General features: G+C 40.0%; 1 protein-coding gene across 2 annotated transcripts in view; it reads left to right on the top strand.

Annotated features, from left to right (window-relative positions):
* The first annotated feature begins 2,378 nt into the window (after positions 1–2,378).
* The window catches only part of LOC115156804 (melanopsin-A), a 48,456-nt gene continuing 29,694 nt past the window's right edge, over positions 2,379–21,140 (top strand). Inside the window, exons 1-3 of one of the 2 annotated variants that reach the window (XM_029704513.1) lie at positions 2,379–2,552; positions 2,749–2,896; positions 20,375–20,511. In XM_029704513.1, coding sequence (XP_029560373.1) covers positions 2,774–2,896; positions 20,375–20,511 — 260 coding nt within the window. In that variant the 5' untranslated portion in view covers positions 2,379–2,552; positions 2,749–2,773. Of the gene's footprint in view, positions 2,568–2,748; positions 2,897–20,374; positions 20,512–21,140 lie in introns of both variants that reach the window. The other variant, XM_029704505.1, reaches the window with a different exon arrangement.

Raw genomic sequence — 21,140 nt, 5'->3', positions numbered from 1 at the left:
TTTTACATTTAAGTCATTTAGCAGACACTCTTATCCATAGCGACTTACAGTAGTGAATGTATACATTTCATAATTTTTTTTTTTTTTGTACTGGCCCCCCGTGGGAATCAAACCCACAACCTTGGCGTTGCACACACCATGCTCTACCACTGAGCCACAGGGAAGACCTCTAGGTGATGCATCTCAGTGTGTGTGTTCATTCATCTGTGAATGTCTGCGATGTGACTACTCTTCTGAGTAAATATGCCTATAAATCAGTCTCAGTTGATTTGAACTCTGTAGGTCTATCAGTCTCATGACAGAGGGTTCGGGGTAATGTTGATCAGCTGCTTAGCGCTGACCGCAGTCCATTTTGTGTGTGTGTGTGTGTGTGTGTGTGTGTGTGTGTGTGTGTGTGTGTGTGTGTGTGTGTGTGTGTGTGTGCGTGCGTGCTTGCGTGCGTGCGTGTGTGTGTGAAATGTGCTGTATACTGTAAGAGGATCAGGTCTGGGTCCGGGGGTCTGACAAAACAACAGAGCCATTAACAACAACACTAATCTATCTACCAACTACAATACACGCCTGCGTTACCGATTGCTGTAGTCTATGTTATATGTACCGTACACTCGCTCACTCACACACAGCGCACACACAGCACGCATACACACACACGCACACACACACACACACACACACACACACACACACACACACACACACACACACACACACACACACACACACACACACACACACACACGCACACACACACGTACACACACACGTACACACACACGTACACACAGCACACATACTGGAGAAAGGTTCAGACAATGGGAACACATACACATCCATACATCATACACTATAAAAGTGTGCTGGTAGATACCCACAGACTTCCAGTTATTGTGTTAAAGCTAGTTAGCGCTGGCTCACGAAACTACCTCCAACTTTCTTCATACTTGACACAGAGACATAAACATGGTATCAACACGTTCATCTGACTCCGGGGAAATAGATAAAGGGCTTCATTGGCAAAATCCTGAAGTATTTCTTTGATGAAGTTTACACAAGCGTTTGAGTTCCATATGCTAATGTCTGGATATGTAAATAATACACATCCTAACATTGTATCTCAGTGTCAGCATATGTTAATAATAATGTGAAATTTAGATTAGAATATGTAATGTGCAAAAATATACAAGGGAAAGTATAACTTGCAGTGTACAAATTTAACATGATGAACAGGAATTATGTTTACTCTCACGGGTGGCCAAAAATAACTAATTGAAAGCTATGCCCCTAATAGGCCGCACTTCCTGAATATAACATATGGATTACATAATAAAAAAACATAGCTGCTGGGTCAACCCCACTGATGGTTAAAAAAACTACTGATTGTTAAATTAACCCATGTTTGGCTAATCCAAAAAGCCTGGCTCGGTCAAAGTAACCCGGCGTGTGTTCTGTCCACTGTTTAGCCAGCACATGGTTACCAATTAATCCAAATTGGGTTGTTTTTAGCCCATCATTTTTTAGAGTGTAGCGTTTGTGTTTTCTACAAACTCCCTACAGAGACAGAGGGAGGGAGGAGAGGGGTGGAGGAGGGAGACTATTATTATTTATAATTGTGATTACTATTCCTTTCCCTTACAATTACTCTAGTTAAATTAAACTGACAGAGCCAGTGGGGGGAGAGATTAAATTAATCACCACATTCTGTATCAGTGAATCACAAAACACCTCCTAGCCCATACCAACTCGTTCAGAGGTCCTTCTGTTGTCACCTGTTGCTGACCAAAATCAGAGGATGACTTCAGAGTAGCGATTCGGGACACACTAGTGGTTTAAATGATGTAATTCAAGTTTCATTTCTAAATAGGAATAAAACGGCATGAAATTCAAATGAACAAATCCCCCCTGTCGTTTTACAAGATTTACACCTCAGTAACAGTTTAATATTTTATTTGGGAGGTATTTCATATTTTACATGTATCAAGTCTCAAAATCTGACATAAACAAATACATGTGGCATATAATTAGGGATGCTTAAATTGTGTTAACTCAACAATGACCTAAAAAATAACATAATGCCTTATGGCAGGGTTCCCAAGTTTTCTGAGCAAAAAAATTAAATACAATTTATTTTTATTTTTTATTGTTGGACATAAAAGACACTAAAAACACCAGGAAATCAGCTCCTAATGATTTTAATTTAATAAATATGTTCCCAAGTATTCCCACACGTAATCGAGAGACACATGATAATATACAAATGTAAGCAAGGTTTGATATTATGTTTTAGTCAAATATAATATGTGTTTGGGCTTCTAGCGGTCAATTTGCAGTCTACAAATTATTTGTAGTTTTGGATCCGGCCCCTCACCATCCACGCAACAACAGCTGAATCCATCCGTCCCTCAGCTGAATCTAGTTAATTATCCCTACCTTATGGGATTCCACTTTGCAGTTGGCTGGATAGAAGTGGCCATCAGAGGGTCTAGTCCTGGCTCCCTACATCATTTTCACAGCTTTGGGACACTTCTTCACATGGCGGAGGCGCACGTGAACGTGTAAATAGAGAGGGGGTGAGGGTGAAAGAGAGTGAGAGAGCGTTAGTGAGTGACTGTGAGTGCTTTCTCACTCCCCGGTCTCAATCTGTTCTGTGTGTATGGGAGACAGGGTCGTGATGCTGTGGCTAGAGGACTGAAGCAGAGCACTCTACTAATAACGGGTTTCCCTCCTTCCTTTCTGTCTCTATTTCTCTAGATTTTGACTGACACACTTGGCAAGAATGAGTTCGCGCTCGCCAGTCAAGGCGGACAGCATCCCCACGCAAGACCCGTCTCTCGCGCCTTGGAACATCAGCTCTGTCAGCGCGCATCGCCTGATGGAGCTGCCGCCCGCGTCCACCTCAGTAAGTTAACGGCAGACATTACTTTGGCTGGATGACTGTTCAGTGATTTATTTCATCTAAGTTCTTCATCGTTTCTTTGGTTATTCTCGTTTAGGAGACCTGTCACTAGAAGGCAGTGATCAAACACGCGTTAGGCTACATGCCATAACTTGCCTAGCCTACATACATAACATCCACGGGAGCCTGAATAGAGGGGTTGATGCGGGATGCCGTTCTCTGCGTGCACCGCCTGCCCGCTTGTATGTGGTGCGTTACAGTGTGTCCCACGGGCACCTCGGGAGATTGGCTTATTTATCGTTTTTATGTTCATCTTCTATTTGTTTCTTTACACGGATGATGGTTCTATGTGGAACCATCATGATTTAAAGAATCTGTTGAGCCCTTCAATGGTTCTTAGCATTTCTTAAAGGGATTTATTTTCTATTTGAGTGATAATTCAAATGTAGGGTCAGGGGTGGCTCAGGCGAATATTTAGGGGGGAGGTGGTGCTCGGCTCTTTTTGTGAGAGTGTTATTCCAGTTTATCTAATCGGTTGTGTTATGCCATTACATGATAAATGTGACAATGGCTAGTTGTGGTGTCTTGTGAAAACCTCAGGTATAGCCTTGTGCCAATTAACAACATAATAATAACATAATAAGTAATGTTAACAATAGATTATGGCTAACCAGAATACCCCCCAAAAACCTGTATTGTTCCTCAAAAGGATCTACGAAGAACCTTTGAGATTTATAGCACGTGTTTTTTTATGTTATAAATAATAGCCTACATATGGCGCACTCTGGATTTACGGTCTTTTAACATAATCATTCAAGTGATTCAATCAACTGTATAAATACTTAAGATACATGTATTGGCTTAACATGCAGACAATTCATGACATTTATGCAAGTAGCCTATGTTTTGTTTTGTGAATGGCTCCAGCTTGACCCACATTTGGCAATCTTCATTCAGCTGCGCACCTGAATGAATGAACACCAGTGAGAGAGAGAGAGATGGAGAGAGAGAGAGAAAGAGAGAGAGAGAGAGAGAGAGAGAGAAGTGGTGCCAGGAATCAGAGCCTAGGAATTATCCACGAGCGCACCGTAGGCCAATATACACTCAACACCATGCTGGGTAAATAGTGGACAGAACACACACTCGGTTATTTTTAACTTTTTTTTTTAACTAGGCAAGTCAGTTAAGAACAAATTATTATTTACAATGACAGCCTACCAGGGAACAGTGGGTTAACTGCCTTGTTCAGGGGCAGAATGACAGATTTTACCTTGTCAACTCGGGGATTCAAGCCAGCAACCTTTCGGTTACTGGCCCAATGCTCTAACCACTAGGCTACCTGCCACCCCCCTAGTTGGGTTAGTGAGCTATGATCCACCGGGTCAGATCAGAAGACTGGAGGTGTGGCTTAGTATTGGTTTGGCTTTTCGATCATTCTTTTTGAACTCCCGTGAGAGTAAATGTAATTCCGGTTCACCTGTTCTGTTGTATTGGCAACACATGTTAAGGTTGAGAAGAGATACTTTTGTAGCTTAATGAGGATTACTCAAATTGAGTTTCTCAATGATAAATCTGTGTTTTCCAAATGATGCACATACACTACCGTTCAAAAGTTTGGGGTCACTTAGAAATGTCCTTGTTTTTGAAAGAAAAGCACTTTTTTGTCTTTTAAAATAACATAAAGTTGATCAGAAATACGGTGTAGACATTGTTAATGTTGTAAATGACAACTGGCAACTGGCAGCTTCATGAAATAGTACGCGCAAAACAACAGTCTCAACATCAACAGTGAAGAGGCGACTCCGGGATGCTGGCCTTCTAGGCAGAGTTCCTCTGTCCAGTGTCTGTGTTCTTCTTCCCATCTTAATCTTTTCTTTTTATTGGCTAGTCTGAGATGTGGCTTTTTCTTTGCATCTCTACCTAGAAGGCCAGCATCCCGAAGTCGTCTCTTCACTGTTGACTTTGAGACTGGTGTTTTGCGAGTACTATTTAATGAAGCTGCCAGTTGAGGACTTGTGAGGCATCTGTTTCTCAAACTAGACACTCTAATGTACTTGTCCTCTTGCTCAGTTGTGCACCGGGGCCTCCCACTCCTCTTTCTATTCTGGTTAGAGCCAGTTTGCGCTGTTCTGTGAAGGGAGTAGTACACAGCTTTGTACGAGATCTTCAGTTTCTCGGCAATTTATCACATGGAATAGCCTTCATTTCTCAGAACAAGAATAGACTGATGAGTTTCAGAAGAAAGTGCTTTGTTTCTGGCCATTTTGAGCCTTTAATCAAACCCACAAATTCTGATGCTCCAGGTACTCAACTAGTCTAAAGAAGGCCAGTTTTATTGCTTCTTTAATCAGAACAACAGTTTTCAGCTGTGCTAACATAATTGCAAAAGGGTTTTCTAATGTTCAATTAGCCTTTTAAAATGATAAACTTGGATTAACTAACACAACGTGCCGTTGGAACACAGGAGTGATGGTTGCTGATAATGGGCCTCTGTACACCTATGTAGATATTCCACAAAAAATCTGCCATTTCCAGCTACAATAGTAATTTACAACATTAACAATGTCTACACTGTATTTCTGATCAATTTCATGTTATTTTAATGGACCAAAAATTGCTTTTCTTTCAAAAACAAGGACATTTCTAAGTGACCCCAAACTTTTGAACAGTAGTGTATAATCAATCAATAATGAACCAAATTAATTATATTATATGCTAATTAATGTAGAGAGGTGGTGCTTTCCCAGTACAGTCTGGTCCACTATTGACAGTGTGTTTGTGCCTGTGTGCGAAACCTGTGTTTGTACCCAAAGCAAACAGCAAAATGACCTTGAAAAAATGTATTAAAGATCTCATGGAACGGTGGGGACTGTGAGGGGACACGCATACAAACACATGCGCACACTCTAACACAAACATTATTTTTTAGTTGTATTGTTTGTTATTTTTTAGTGGTATTGTTTGAATGCCGTTTTGACTGTCTTTGTCTATCAGTGTATCAGTGTTTTGTGGACCCCAGGAAGCAAAAGCTAATGGAAATCCTAATAAACCAAATAAAATGAAAAGGCCTGCGGCTGAGTTCTTTATTGATGTACTGTAATACAATACAAGAACACTCATCTATCTACCAACTTCTACATAGTTAGTATGGACATGGCCTATAAACAGTCAGGGTTATGGGTTAATCCAGGTAATGCAGTCAGGGTCATGTTTAAAACATGTTGTTTTTCATTTCATTTCATCAAATTAAATCAAATTGTATTGGTCACATACACATGGTTGTATGAGTGTAGTGAAATTCTTGTGCTTCAAGATCCGACAATGCAGTAATATCTAACAAGTAATCTAACAAATTACACAACAACTACCTTATATACACAAATGTAAAGGGATGAATAGAATATGTACATATAAATATATGGATGAGCGATGGCCGTGCAGCATAGGCAAGATACAGTAGACGGAATAGAATACAGTATATACATACATATATATATATATATATTACATATATATGTAATGAGTAATGTAGGATATATAAACATTAATAAAGTGCCACTATATAATAACCTCTTGCATCTAGGCATTCCGCTAGCGGAACCCCGTTCCGCCAGCGGGACCCCTAGCCAAGAGCCAATGGGATCGCATGGCGCGAAATACAAAAACAACTAAAATACCACAATTCAATTTTCTCAAACAATCAACTATTTTACACCATTTTAAAGATAAGACTCTCGTTAATCTAACCACATTGTCCGATTTCAAAAAGGCTTTACAGCGAAAGCAAAACATTAGATTATGTTAGGAGAGTACATAGACCAAAATAACCACACAGCCATTTTCCAAGCAGGGACCCAAAGCACAGCTAAATGAAGCACTAACCTTTGATGATCCTCATCAGATGACACTCCTAGGACATTATGTTATACAATACATGTATGTTTTGTTCAATCAAGATCATATTTATATCCAAAAACAGCTTTTTACATTGGCGCGTGATGTTCAGAAAATGTATTCCCACCAAAAACTTCCGATGAATTTACAAAATACTCATCATAAACGTTGACAAAATACATAACAATTATTTTAAGAATTATAGATACAGAACTTCTTTATGCAATCGCTGTGTCAGATTTTAAAATAGCTTTTCGGCGAAGCACATTTTTCAATATTCTGAGTACATAGCTCGCCATCACGGGGCAACCTAAACTCAGAATTAGTATTAGAAATATTGGATTACCTTTGATGATCTTCGTCAGAATGCACTCCCAGAACTGCTACTTCCACAAGAAATGTTGTTTTTGTTCAAAATAATCCATAGTTATGTCCAAATACCTCCGATTTGTTCGTACGTTCAGGTCACTATCCAAAGGGTAACGCGCGAGTGCAATTCGAGACACAAAAAGTCAAAATGTTCCATTACCGTACTTAGAAGCATGTCAAACGCTGTTTAAAATCAATTTTTATGGTATTTTTTTACGTAAAATTGCGATAATATTCCAACCGGACAATAGTGTATTAATTCAAGGAGAAAAAAAAAACAGCATGCTCGCTGGAACGCGCATATCCAATCTCTTTGTCCTCAGGCAGACCACTCAGTAACTGAGCTCCTATACTCTGCCCAGAGACAGGAGAAGGCTCAATCCACTTTCTGAAGGCTTTAGACAGCCAATGGAAGCCTTAGAAAGTGCAACGTAACAGCACAGATACTGTAGTTTCGAAAGGGACTAGAAAGAAGAACTACATTTCTCAGATCCTACACTTCCTGGTTGACTCTTTCTCAGGTTTTTGCCTGCCATATGAGTTCTGTTATACTCACAGACACCATTCAAACAGTTTTAGAAACTTCAGAGTGTTTTCTATTCAAATCTACTAGTAATATGCATATTCTCGTTTCTGGGCAAGAGCAGTTTAAATCGGGTACGTTTTTTCATCCGGCCGTGAAAATACTGCCCCCTATCCACATCAGGTTAAAGTGACTTTAAAGCCACAAGCAGTGGCTCAGGTGGTTGTTGTCCTTGATGATCTTTTTGGCCTTCCTGTGACATCGGGTGCTATAGGTGTCCTGGAGGGCAAGTAGTTTGCCCCCGGTGATGTGTTGTGCAGACCGCACTACCCTCTGGAGAGCCTTGCGGTTGAGGGCGGTGCAGTTGCCGTACCAGGTGGTGATACAGCCCGACAGGATGCTCTCGATTGTGCATCTGTAAAAGAGTGTTTTAGGTGACAAGCCACATTTTTTCAACCTCCTCCTTGTTGTTGTTGGTAATCAAGCCTACCACTGTAGTGTCGTCTGCAAACTTGATGATTGAGTTGGAGGCGTGCATGGCTACGCAAACATGGGTGAACAGGGAGTGCAGTAGAGGGCTGAGAACGCACCCTTGTAGTGGCCCAGTGATGAGGATCAGCGGAGTGGAGATGTTGTTTCCTACCTTCACCACCTGGGGGCGGCCCGTCAGGAAGTCCAGGACTCAATTGCACAGGGCGGGGTTGAGACCCAGGGTCTCAAGCTTAATGATGAGTTTGGAGGGTACTATGGTGTTAAATGAACAGCATTCTTACGTAGGTATTCCTCTTGTCCAGATGGGATAGGGCAGTGTGCAGTGTGATGGCGATTGCATCGTCAGTGGACCTATTGGGTCGGGAAGAAAATTGGAGTGGGTCTAGGGTATCAGGTGGGGTGGAGGTGATATGATCCTTGACTAGTCTGTCAAAGCACTTCATGATAACAGAAGTGAGTGCTACGAGGCGATAGTCATTTAGTTCAGTAACCTTTGCTTTCTTGGGAACAAGAACAATGGTGGCCACCTTGAAGCATGTGGGGACAGCAGACTGGGAAAGGGATTGGTTGAATATGTCCGTAAACACACCAGCCATCTGGTCTGCGTATGCTCTGAGGGCGCGGCTAGGGATGCCATCTAGGCCGGCAGCCTTGCGAGGGTTAACACGTTTAAATGTTTTACTCACGTTAACCATGGAGAAGGAGAGCCCACAGGCTTTGGTAGCGGGCCATGTCAGTGGCACTGTATTGTCCTCAAAGCGAGCAAAGAAGTTGTTTAATTTGTCTGGGAGCAAGATGTCGATATCCGCTACGGGTCTGGTTTTCTTTTTGTAATCCGTAATTGACTGTAGACCCTGCCACATACATCTCGTGTTTGAGCCATTGAATTCCGACTCTACTTTGTCTCTATACTAACGCTTTGCTTGTTTGATTGCCTTTCGGAGGGAATAGCTGAACTGTTTGTATTCGGTCATGTTTCCAGTCGCCTTGCCATGATTAAAAGCGGTGGTTTGCATTTTCAGTTTTGCGCGAATGCTGTCATCAATCCACTTTCTGGTTAGGAAAAGTTTTAATAGTCACAGTGGGTACGACATCTCCGATGCACTTGCTAATAAACTCGCTCACCAAGTCAGCGTATACATTAATCTTATTGTCTGAGGCTATCCGGAACATATCTCAGTCCACGTGATCAAAGCAATCTTGAAGCATGGAATCCGATTGGTCAGACCAGCTTTTGATAGACCTGAGCATGGGCGTTTCCTGTTTTAGTTTCTGTCTATAGCAGGGAGCAACAAAATGGAGTCATGGTCAGATTTGCCGAAGGCAGTACGCGGGAGGGTTTTGTATGCATCGTGGAAGTTAGAATAGCAATTATCCAGAATGCTACCAGCTCGTGTCGCGCATTCGATATGCTGATAGAATTTAGGAAGTCTTGTTCTCAGGTTAGCTTTGTTAAAATCCCCAGCTACAATAAATGCAGCATCAGGATGTATGGTTTCCAGTTTACATAGTTGTTTCAATGCGATGGGTGCAGATTGGGTTGTCAGCGGTGGTCCCTCACAGTCAGACCCATTATGGGGGTAATGTTGGTCTGTGATCCACTCCAAACTGTCAAAGAATGAAAATTGTGTCGATATTTCAAGAAAACATTGTCATTACACATAACCATACCACAAGGTACCTGCTTCATTCATGATGAGAAAACCAACTGGAACTAAGTTAGCTAGCTAGCCAAGTTGCTAGTTAGTTAGATAGCTAGTTCTCTTATATTAACCAGTAATACAAAATATGCCTAACCGTTTGAAAACATTAGCTGTCACCTTGAGGCTTGATAGGATATAAAAAAAATCCCTGAAGGGAAGGCACTATTGTTATTTATTGGCTAGCTAGGCTACCAGTTCGCTTTTATCCCCCTATGAAGCCTAGCTAGCTGGCTATCCCTACTGGCTACTGGCCAAATTAGCTAACGTTCCTGATTCTAGTTACTCAGATAAATAAAACATACCTCAATTAGCTACTCACTTTAGCGTTAACTTCTTTTAGGTATTTTCAGAACAGCTTCACACTTCTTTGTTTCTCCAGTTGTCAGTTCGACCACACCGTTTACATAGTTGGCAGTTGGAACTCTGCAGAAAAATATATGTCATTATTGTTGCTAGGCTACCAGTTACAGTGCTTTTAGCTTGTGGTTTGTGCGAGTCCTTTATCCAGAGGGAATACAAAAATGATAGTGTCTGAAAGAATGAAATGGATTGAATATTTGTCAAATTATTGGGCATATCCTCAAAACTCAAATAACTTATTTAGCATATCAAATCAAATCAAATTGAATTTGTCACATGCGCTGAATACAACAGGTGTAAACCTTACAGTGAAATGGTTACTTACAAGTCCTTAACCAACATTGCAGTTTTAAGAAAAATAAGTGTTAAGTGAAAAATAGATAAGTAAAAAAATAAAAATAACAAATAACAAATAGTTAAACAGCAGCAGTAAAATAACAATAGCGAGGTTATATACAGGGGGTACCGGTACAGAGTCAATGTGCGGGGTCACTGGTTAGTCGAGGTAATTGAGGTAATATGTAAATGCAGGTAGAGTTAAAGTGACTATGCATAGATAATAAACCGAGAGTAGCAGCAGCGTAAAAGATGCATATCAAGATCCTATGTAGGCGTACAGTCAATATTTATCAACATATAGAGAAAATAAGATGTCTACATAGGTCTACAGTATCTCAGAATATCTAATGAGTCAATATCCAGCTACACCATGTATCATATCCAGAGGGAATCTAAAAATGATTTGTGCATATATGTCAAATTATTGAGCATGTGCTGAAAACTCTGAAATGCATCAGAAATCGTCCTTATTTTCAGCATATCAAAAAGCATATCAAGATCCGGAAATGGACCTCAGCCAAGAGAAGCATTTCTAGAATCAATATAGCTTCATATCTTGAATGTGCTGAGAAAACACCGATACGTGATGTATACAGTAAGCATTTGTCAACATGAAGAGAGACAATAGGATGTTGCATATCTCAGGATATGGAATGAGTCCATAGTCGGCCATAGGAAATGTCCATGTGTGATATTCAGAGCAATCCCAATATCATACAGTATATGTCCAAAACACCCATCTTGATTCCTGAATTTGTCAAGATATGGTGCATATGCATAAAAACTCAAAATATGCATTGGACATGTTCTGTATCCTCTAGAATATAAAAAAGATGTCAAGTAAATATATCCCCTTATACGGACCCTTCTCACCCAGTGGGTGTTACAACACATCATGTAAAGTTCCAACACATTTCAGGAGGATGTTTCAATACTCCATCAAAGTTAAGGTTCCGTCTCCTTTGTGTTGGTGGCACCTCACTTACCAATAGTTTTGGTGTTAAAAAGTACTTACAAAATATGTGTGTGTGCGTTTTATTACACACACACGCACACATACACACATACAAACATACAAACACACGCGGTTCACTGTGCGTTACTGACAGACTGAAGCCCTGCCACATACCTCGTCCTCCGGGCTACATTCACTGGTTTTGTGTGTGTGTGTGTGTGTGTGTGTGTGTGTGTGTGTGTGTGTGTGTGTGTGTGTGTGTGTGTGTGTGTGTGTGTGTGTGTGTGTGTGTGTGTGTGTGTGTGTGTGTGTGTGTGTGTGTGTGTGTGTGTGTGTGTGTTTGGCAACTTAACCTCAGGTTGATATTTGACATTCATCCAACAGACACAAACATTGGATTTTTGGAACAAAGAAATAAGCTGTACCCAAAGGAACATGACATTTACTTGTAAAAAATAAGGCTTTCAGTGACGCAAGAACCTTGACGGGTTAAGATTGGGTCATAACCCATGGGCGGTTAAGGTTAGAGTAGGTGTTAGGTAAAGGTTAAAGAGGTTGTAGATGCAACAGTGTGACAGTAGAAATTCAGGTCCATCAATCATCATCCTCTTCCTCCTTCCTGCTCTACTTCCTGCTCCTCTTGTACCTCCCTTTGTCTAAGCAACAAAATTAGCATTTTGGCAGCTCACACACTAACATTTACTACCTGCTGACAAGGAAAAACACACATGCATGCATTCATAGTGCACATAGACACAGGCAATCTCGCATACACAGGGTTGGGGAGTAACTGATTACATGTAATCTGATTACAAAAAACTGTAACTGCAATCAGTGAAATTACCAGCAAAAATATTCTAATCAGATTACAGATACTTTTGAAAAACTAGATGATTTACATCTTGGATTACTTTCAAATTGAGAAAGGATGTTTGCAGGGGGACAACTTTGACAGCTTTCTGTTTTTTTGGGTAATCCAAAAGTTACGTTACTGATTACAACTAGTAACTGTAACAGATTACATTTATAAATTAACCTGCCCTGCACAGACACACAGTCCCTGCCCCGTACTCTGTCTGGTGTATGAATATATAGTGTGGTCAGATGTATATATTTTCTTGTTGTTCTATCCTTCTGTGGACTTTGGGGGATTTCCAGTATCCATGACGATAGTAATACAAGCCCGCACACACACACACACGCATGTTTGTTTTACTATCCTTTTGGGGACCAAACCATTTTTCCCATTCAAAATGATATTTTCCCTAACCCTAACCTTAACCCTAACCCCAAATTCATAACCCTAAACTCCTAAACAATGTGTCCTCCAAAACACGACCCCGTGAAGCTTCATGACACACTGCTCGCTTAACCCAGAAGCCAGCCGCACCAATGTGTCGGAGGAAACACCGTACAGCTGGCGACCAAAGTCAGCGTGCATGCGCCCGGCCGCCACAAGGAGTCGCTAGAGCGCGATGGGACAAGGACATCCCAGCCGCCAAACCCAAAATATAAGCTTTTTTAGACGCCAATGTTTCCATAAGAAGTCAACGTAAACAAACACTATAGACTCAAAACACAGTTAAAACTATAGTTTTGATGTCATGGATGGTCAGTCCCTGCATCCATAGGTATGAATTTGAGAGGGGTTATATTACTCAAACACCGACCCTGTTTACCAAAACAAATGGCTTTTTTATTGTTTGAACTGAAGGACACAGATGTGGGTCAGTTGACGATATAGACGTGCATGCATGTGCACACATACTGGAGACACGCACAAACACACACACAGAGGGATTAAAGAGAGGAAGTGGGTGAGTTCCGGCTGAACTCCTAGATATTACAGAAAGCAGGGATTGTGTTGTCGACGGAATGGGAAAGAGGGCCAACAATAGTTGTCCTTGTCTCCACAGCCCCTTAGCTCTTCCTCAGACAAACACGTAGATATTGGAAATTGATTTCAGCACAGTCACAACTGACCGACTCATTCACAGGCACCCTGCCTACTCTAGCACAGACAAATGTGTCTATGTGTTTACGTCTGCACTTGTGTGTGTGTGTGTGTGTGTATTCATGGGGAGAGAGGGCGTCGACCTTAGTTCTTACTAGAGGTTAGAACAGGTCAGCAGTGATTATGTTTTCGTACCCACCAAAGCATAGAGACTGTACTTTCGGATTAACACTGATGCTACAAATCTCTCTGTCTTCTACTCATTGGCTCAAATGCAGCTTTGCATACTATAGAATACATGCAAAAGAGGGGGTTCCTCAGGGGTTCTTTGGAAAGGGTGAAACTTCTATGTGGAACCATACTGACTCAAGTAACCTTTTGGGTTCTTTGGTCTTTTAGTGATAATAAAATGTGTCTCTTTATAATATTTGGGGTCATAGTTTGTTCACAGCTCTTTTTGTGCAACCGTGAGTGTGTGTCATTCCATTTTATCTAATCTGTTGTGTTACATTATTACATGTTGTGTATGACTATAGCCAGTGATGGTGTCTTGTGAAAGACTCATGTATGGCCTTGAGAACGGTTGACAAAATCAGTCTTAATTCTCTCGTCAGGATCAAAAGGCTTTACAAAGAACCTTTCAGATTGAAAAAGGTTCTTTATAGAACCATTCTCCATAAATGTTCTATAAAGAACCATAAAAAAGGGTTCTATATAGCCCCAAAAAGGGTTCCTCTATGGTTACAAGCCAGAGAACCCCTATCTGGTACTATTTACAACCATCATTTTTTTTGTGTGTAGATCATGGTATCCTCCTGGACAGACTACAGAATTGGGTTGGCCTCTCAGGCTTAATACTGAACTGGTTTAAGACAAATCTGACTGACAGAGATGATTTTGTTGCCCTAGGAGACCATGCCTCAGGAAAACTAGAGATCTCATGTGGCGTACCTCAAGGCTGGATTTTGGGCCCTATACTTTAGTTTTTACATGTTATCCCTTGGCAGCATTATTAGGTATGCAAATGATACACAGCTGTATTACTCTGTGTCCTCAGATGACGATAGCCCAATTAACACCCTGGTTGAATGTATCTCTGACATAAATATATGGATGGCACAGAACTTCCTACAGCTGAACAAAAACAAAACGGAGGCTCTGGTTATTGTTGCTAAGAGTCAATTCAGAGAAATTGACTGCACTTTTACATTCCCCTGGCACTAGATACATCAACCAACCAGGCTAAAAACCTAGTTGTGATTTTAGACTCTGACCTACATTTTGAGGCCCACTGTGCCCACATCTGTAATGCAACAAAATCAGCTTTTTATCACTTAAGAAATATTGCCAAAGGGTGTCTGTTTCTCTGCTGGGCCAACACTGAGAGACCAATGCATGCTTTTATCACTAGCATTATTGCAAGGCTGTCCGGTCATCCCAAAAACAACATTAACCAACTCCAATTAATTCAGAATTCAGCAGCACATGTCCTTACAAAGACCAGAAGGAGATCACACCTAACAGGTATTTTAAAGTCTCTGCATTGGGTTACTGTTAGTTTTAGAATTGATTTTAACATTGCTACAGTGAGGGAAAAAAGTATTTGATCCACTGCTGATTTTGTATGTTTGCCCACTGACAAAGAAATGATCAGTCTATACTTTTAATTGTAGGTTTATTTGAACAGTGAGAGACAGAAAAACAAACAAAAAAATCCAGAAACACGCATGTCAAAAATGTTATAAAATGATTTGCATTTTAATGTGGGAAACAAGTATTTGACCCCTCTGCAAAACATGACTTAGTACTTGGTGGCAAAACCCTTGTTGGCAATCACAGAGGTCAGACGTTTCTTGTAGTTGGCCACCAGGTTTGCACACATCTCAGGAGGGATTTTTTCCCACTCCTCTTTGCAGATCTTCTCCAAGTCATTAAGGTTTCGAGGCTGACGTTTGGCAACTTGAACCTTCAGCTCCCTCCACAGATTTTCTATGGGATTAAGGTCTGGAGACTGGCTAGGCCACTCCAGGTCCTTAATGTGCTTCTTATTGAGCCACTCCTTTGTTGCCTTGGCCGTGGGTTTTGGGTCATTGTCATGCTGGAATACCCATCCACGACCCATGTTCAATGCCCTGGTTGAGGGAAGGAGGTTCTCACCCAAGATTTGACGGTACATGGCCCCATCCATCGTCCCTTTGATGCGGTGAAGTTGTCCTGTCCCCTTAGCAGAAAAACACCCCCAAAGCATAATGTTTCCACCTCCATGTTTGATGCTGGGGATGGTGTTCTTGGGGTCATAGGCAGCATTCCTCCTCCTCCAAACACGGCGAGTTGAGTTGATGCCAAAGAGCTCCATTTTGGTCTCATCTGAACACAACACTTTCACCCAGTTGTCCTCTGAATCATTCAGATGTTCATTGGCAAACTTCAGACGGGCATGTATATGTGCTTTCTTGAGCAGGGGGACCTTGCGGGCGCTGCAGGATTTCAGTCCTTCCCGGCGTAGTGTGTTACCAATTGTTTTCTTGGTGACTATGGTCCCAGCGGCCTTGAGATCATTGACAAGATCCTCCCATGTAGTTCTGGGCTGATTCCTCACCGTTCTCATGATCATTGCAACTCCACAAGGTGAGATCTTGCATGGAGCCCCAGGCCGAGGGAGATTGACAGTTCTTTTGTATTTCTTCCATTTGTGAATAATCACACCAACTGTTGTCACCTTCTCACCAAGCTGCTTGGCGATGGTCTTGTAGCCCATTCCAGCCTTGTGTAGGTCTACAATCTTGTCCCTGACATCCTTGGAGAGCTCTTTGGTCTTGGCCATGGTGGAGAGTTTGGAATCTGATTGATTGATTGCTTCTGTGGACAGATGTCTTTTATACAGGTAACAAACTGAGATTAGGAGCACTCCCTTTAAGAGTGTGCTCCTAATCTCAGCTTGTTACCCATATAAAAGACACCTGGGAGCCAGAAATCTTTCTGATTGAGAGGGGGTAAAATACTTATTTCCCTCATTAAAATGCAAATCAATTTATAACATTTTTGACATGCGTTTTTTTCTGGATTTTTTGTTGTTGTTGTTCTGTCTCTCACTGTTCAAATAAACCTACCATTACAATTATAGACTGATCATTTCTTTGTCAGTGGGCAAACGTACAAAATCAGCAGGGGATCAAATACTTTTTTCCCTCACTGTATATTGATTTTTTTAAGCACTATGTGGCCTTGCACCCAATGGCATATCTGCTTTTAAGATATACGCCCAGTCGATCCCTCAGATCCTCTGGGTTAGGCCTTTTAGTCGTTCCAAAGGTCAGAAGCAGAATGTTTGGTGAGGGTGCCTTCAGCCAATATAGTTCTGGCCTTTGGAACAGCCTACCGGAGGATCTGAGTGCTTCAGAAACTGTCGACATGTTCAAGAATGAACAAAAGGAATGAATAAAACACACCTTTTTAGCCGTGCTTTTACTTAGAGTGCTTTTAGTCATACTATCTCTTTTATTTATACTGTATCTTACCTATTTGTATTTATTTTAATGTGTTAGTCTCTTAGTGTTATTTTATTATTGTTTTACAATTTTAATTTGTCTAATTTAGGAAATATTTTGTGTTTTTATCTTTCGCACCTTTAGTTATTTTATTTATTAAGCACTTTGAAATGCCTCCTCTGTAAGAAATGTGCTCTATAAATCAAGTTTGATTTGATATGTTTAATGACCTTTGACTCCTCAGACTGTAGAGGAGTGGAGGAGGAGGGTTCAGTTCATGTCGGAATACAATTGTATCTGAAGGTAATAGAACCCTCAAACGTCCACTGTGTTCTATTGGTTAGACAATGGAAGTAATATAAACAATTATACAACGGGTGGGTCTAATCCTGGATGCTGATTGGTTAAAACTGCGTTCCAGTCGATGTCTATTCCACAAGTTACCATCGGCTAAAGCTATGACGTTGAAATGCTTATTTATTCTGTTCCATCTGACTGCGCAATCCACTGTCTCATCAGCCCAGCCAGGCAATTTATAGGCTTGATCTCCACTGTAAAAAGCATCTAGACATTATCTCCCATTTCTTTTAGACTAGCAATTGGTTTTCAACAGCAGAGATTTGTATAAACCTTGCTTTCTGTCTCTCTGACATTTGCAACATTGTTTCAACATTGAAATTCGATCACCAGCTGTCCCATAGTAAGGAACGTAGGCAGGCAACTTTTCTCAGCCAGTCGAAATCATGAATCAGCATCATTTTATGGGTATAAACAAAGAAATGTCAATAGAAAACTGGTAAATCAAAACAAAATGCAGCTAGTTTGATGTCTTTCCAGCTTCAGTTTGAAGTGATTGTGTTAGTTGTTTGGTTGGCTAGCACCTCTGAACAACAGTGTTCTGAAGAGAGAGCACATTTTCTATGCCAGGTGAAATCGCGCATCATTCGCTCATTCTTATGAATGTATCCAAAATAAATGTCACTAGAAAACAGCTTAAAAATGCAAATGCAGCTACTTTGCTGTTATTCTGTCTGCACTGTTTGACGTGACTGTAATTTAGCCGTAGTTGGCTAGCTAGCAAGCAAGGGATAAGAATGTTGCCAGTCAGTATGGCAATAGAACATTTAGAACAAATGTCTGGCCCATAGACAAAAATGCTTAACGACTGGGTCGCATCTCTGGCTACCGAACCAACAGAACAAACGACAAGCCGGCTTGGGTAGCAACCCTAGATTTGTGGCAGGACAATATCTCTTGGAAGGATGAAATAGTATGAATAAATTCATCCAAATAATGTTTTTAATGAAAATATGGCAATAATTATTTGAATATGTTGGTAACCTGGTGCATAAAAGTGGTAATGTTTTTGAAGGTGGTGTTTGGAGGATATATTGGCACGTTTTGCCAGTATACACCAATATATCCTCCAAACACTGGCTTCTCGGGCATTATTAATTCACTGAGTTAGTCAAGAGTCTTTTGAGGGAGAGAGAGACATAATGACAGTTTTTGTTAAAAACGCTTTATAGATATGCCATTATTTGATCATTTGATATTTCACAGCTTTATAGTCATGTCATGATTTGATCATTTGATAATTCTCAGAAGTAGTGTGCACATATTCAACAATTTCCTAGAATCCCAGTTGCTGGGTATAAATATGTAAAATAAAAGGAATATCAATTCTTAGAAATGCATTAACATGGTTGTATACGCTCCGGGCTAGTCTCCCTCTACAGACTCATGGTGCAGTGAGAGAGACTAGGTTTCAACTGCCTATACCTCGTTTACTATCAGCTTGATGAAGACCTACTGGGTGAAACTTTCAATTAACTTCAAGTAACTATATAGGAACATTCAAAATATAGTACAGTAACTATATAGGGACATTCAACATATAGTACAGTAACTATATAGGAACATTCAACATTTAGTACAATAACTATATAGGAACATTCAACATATAGTACAGTAACTATATAGGAACATTCAACATATAGTACAGTAACTAAATAGGAGCATTATGCATATAGTACAGTAACTATATAGGAGCATTATGCATATAGTACAGTAACTAAATAGGAACATTCAACATATAGTACAGTAACTAAATAGGAACATTCATCATATAGTACAGTAACTATATAGGAGCATTATGCATATAGTACAGTAACTAAATAGGAACATTCAACATATAGTACAGTAACTATATAGGAGCATTATGCATATAGTACAGTAACTATATAGGAACATTATGCATATAGTACAGTAACTATATAGGAACATTCAGCATATAGTACAGTAACTATATAGGAACATTCAACATATAGTACAGTAACTATATAGGAATATTATGCATATAGTACAGTAACTATATAGGATCATTCAGCATATAGTACAATAACTATATAGGAACATTCAGCATATAGTACAGTAACTATATAGGAACATTATGCATATAGTACAGTAACTATATAGGAACATTATGCATATAGTACAGTAACTAAATAGGAACATTCAACATATAGTACAGTAACTATATAGGAGCATTATGCATATAGTATAGTAACTATATAGGAACATTATGCATATAGTACAGTAACTATATAGGAACATTCAACATGTAGTACAGTAACTAAATAGGAACATTCAGCATATAGTACAGTAACTATATAGGAACATTCAACATATAGTACAGTAACTAAATAGGAACATTCAGCATATAGTACAGTAACTATATAGGAACATTTAACATGTAGTACAGTAACTAAATAGGAACATTCAGCATATAGTACAGTAACTATATAGGAACATTATGCATATAGTACAGTAACTATATAGGAACATTATGCATATAGTACAGTAACTATATAGGAACATTATGCATATTGTACAGTAACTAAATAGGAACATTCAGCATATAGTACAGTAACTATATAGGAACATTCAGCATATAGTACAGTAACTATATAGGAACATTCAACATATAGTACAGTAACTATATAGGAACATTCAACATATAGTACAGTAACTATATAGGAACATTCAGCATATAGTACAGTAACTATACAGGAACATTCAGCATATAGTACAGTAACTAAATAGGAACATTATGCATATAGTACAGTAACTATATAGGAACATTCAACATATAGTACAGTAACTATATAGGAACATTCAGCATATAGTACAGTAACTATATAGGAACATTCAGCATATAGTACAGTAACTATATAGGAACATTCAGCATATAGTACAGTAACATTCAACATATAGTACAGTAACTATATAGGAACATTCAACAATATCAATATCTGTCTCTCTCTCTCTCTCTCGCTCGCTCTCTCTCTCTCTCTCTCTCTCTGTCTCTCTCTCTCTCTCTCTCTCTCTCTCTTTTTCTCTAGGTTGCCATGTCGGTGCGATGGCCGTTCCCAACTGTGGATGTCCCAGACCACCACCACTATACCCTCGGGTCCGTCATCCTCGCCGTCGGCATCACAGGCATGGTGGGAAACTTCCTTGTCATGTACGCCTTCTGCAGGTACGAGATCAGTCAATCAACAAATCAACCAACCAGTCAATCAATATGGGTGTTATATCCCTTTTTGCCGAGATTACCCTTCCTAGGGTTGTTATTTACAACAGGTACATAATAATGTTTTGATGCTTCTTTAAAGCCCTATAATGTTTGATTGAATGTGTTGTGTGTTCATCCACATGAGTGTTTAGGCTACAACAGCAGTAACAGGCCATAGCTGCTATTGCAAATATAGTCCTTCCTTCCCTCTTAATTACATTAAATTCAAGGGGCTTTATTGGCATGGGAAACATATGTTAACATTGCCAAAGCAAGTGAAATGGATAATAAACAAAAGTGAAATAAACAATAAAAAGTGTTCCAAAAGAATAAAGAAATGTCAAGTGTCACATTATGTCTATATACAGTTCAGTGTTGTAACGATGTGCAAATAGTTAAAGTACAAAAGGGACAATAAATAAACATAAACATGGGTTGTATTTACAATTGTGTTTGTTCTTCACTGGTTGCCCTTTTCTTGTAGGAACAGATCACAAATCTTGCTGCTGTGATGGCACACTGTGGTATTTCACCCAGTAGATATGGGAGTTTATCAAAATTGGATTTGTTTTCGAATTCTTGTGTAATCTGAG

The sequence above is a fragment of the Salmo trutta genome, chromosome 2 (assembly GCF_901001165.1).
Source record: "Salmo trutta chromosome 2, fSalTru1.1, whole genome shotgun sequence".
NCBI classification, from domain to species: domain Eukaryota; kingdom Metazoa; phylum Chordata; class Actinopteri; order Salmoniformes; family Salmonidae; genus Salmo; species Salmo trutta.
The sequence above is the reverse complement of the archived record's forward strand: the minus strand, read 5'-3'. Positions and strand labels throughout refer to the sequence as shown.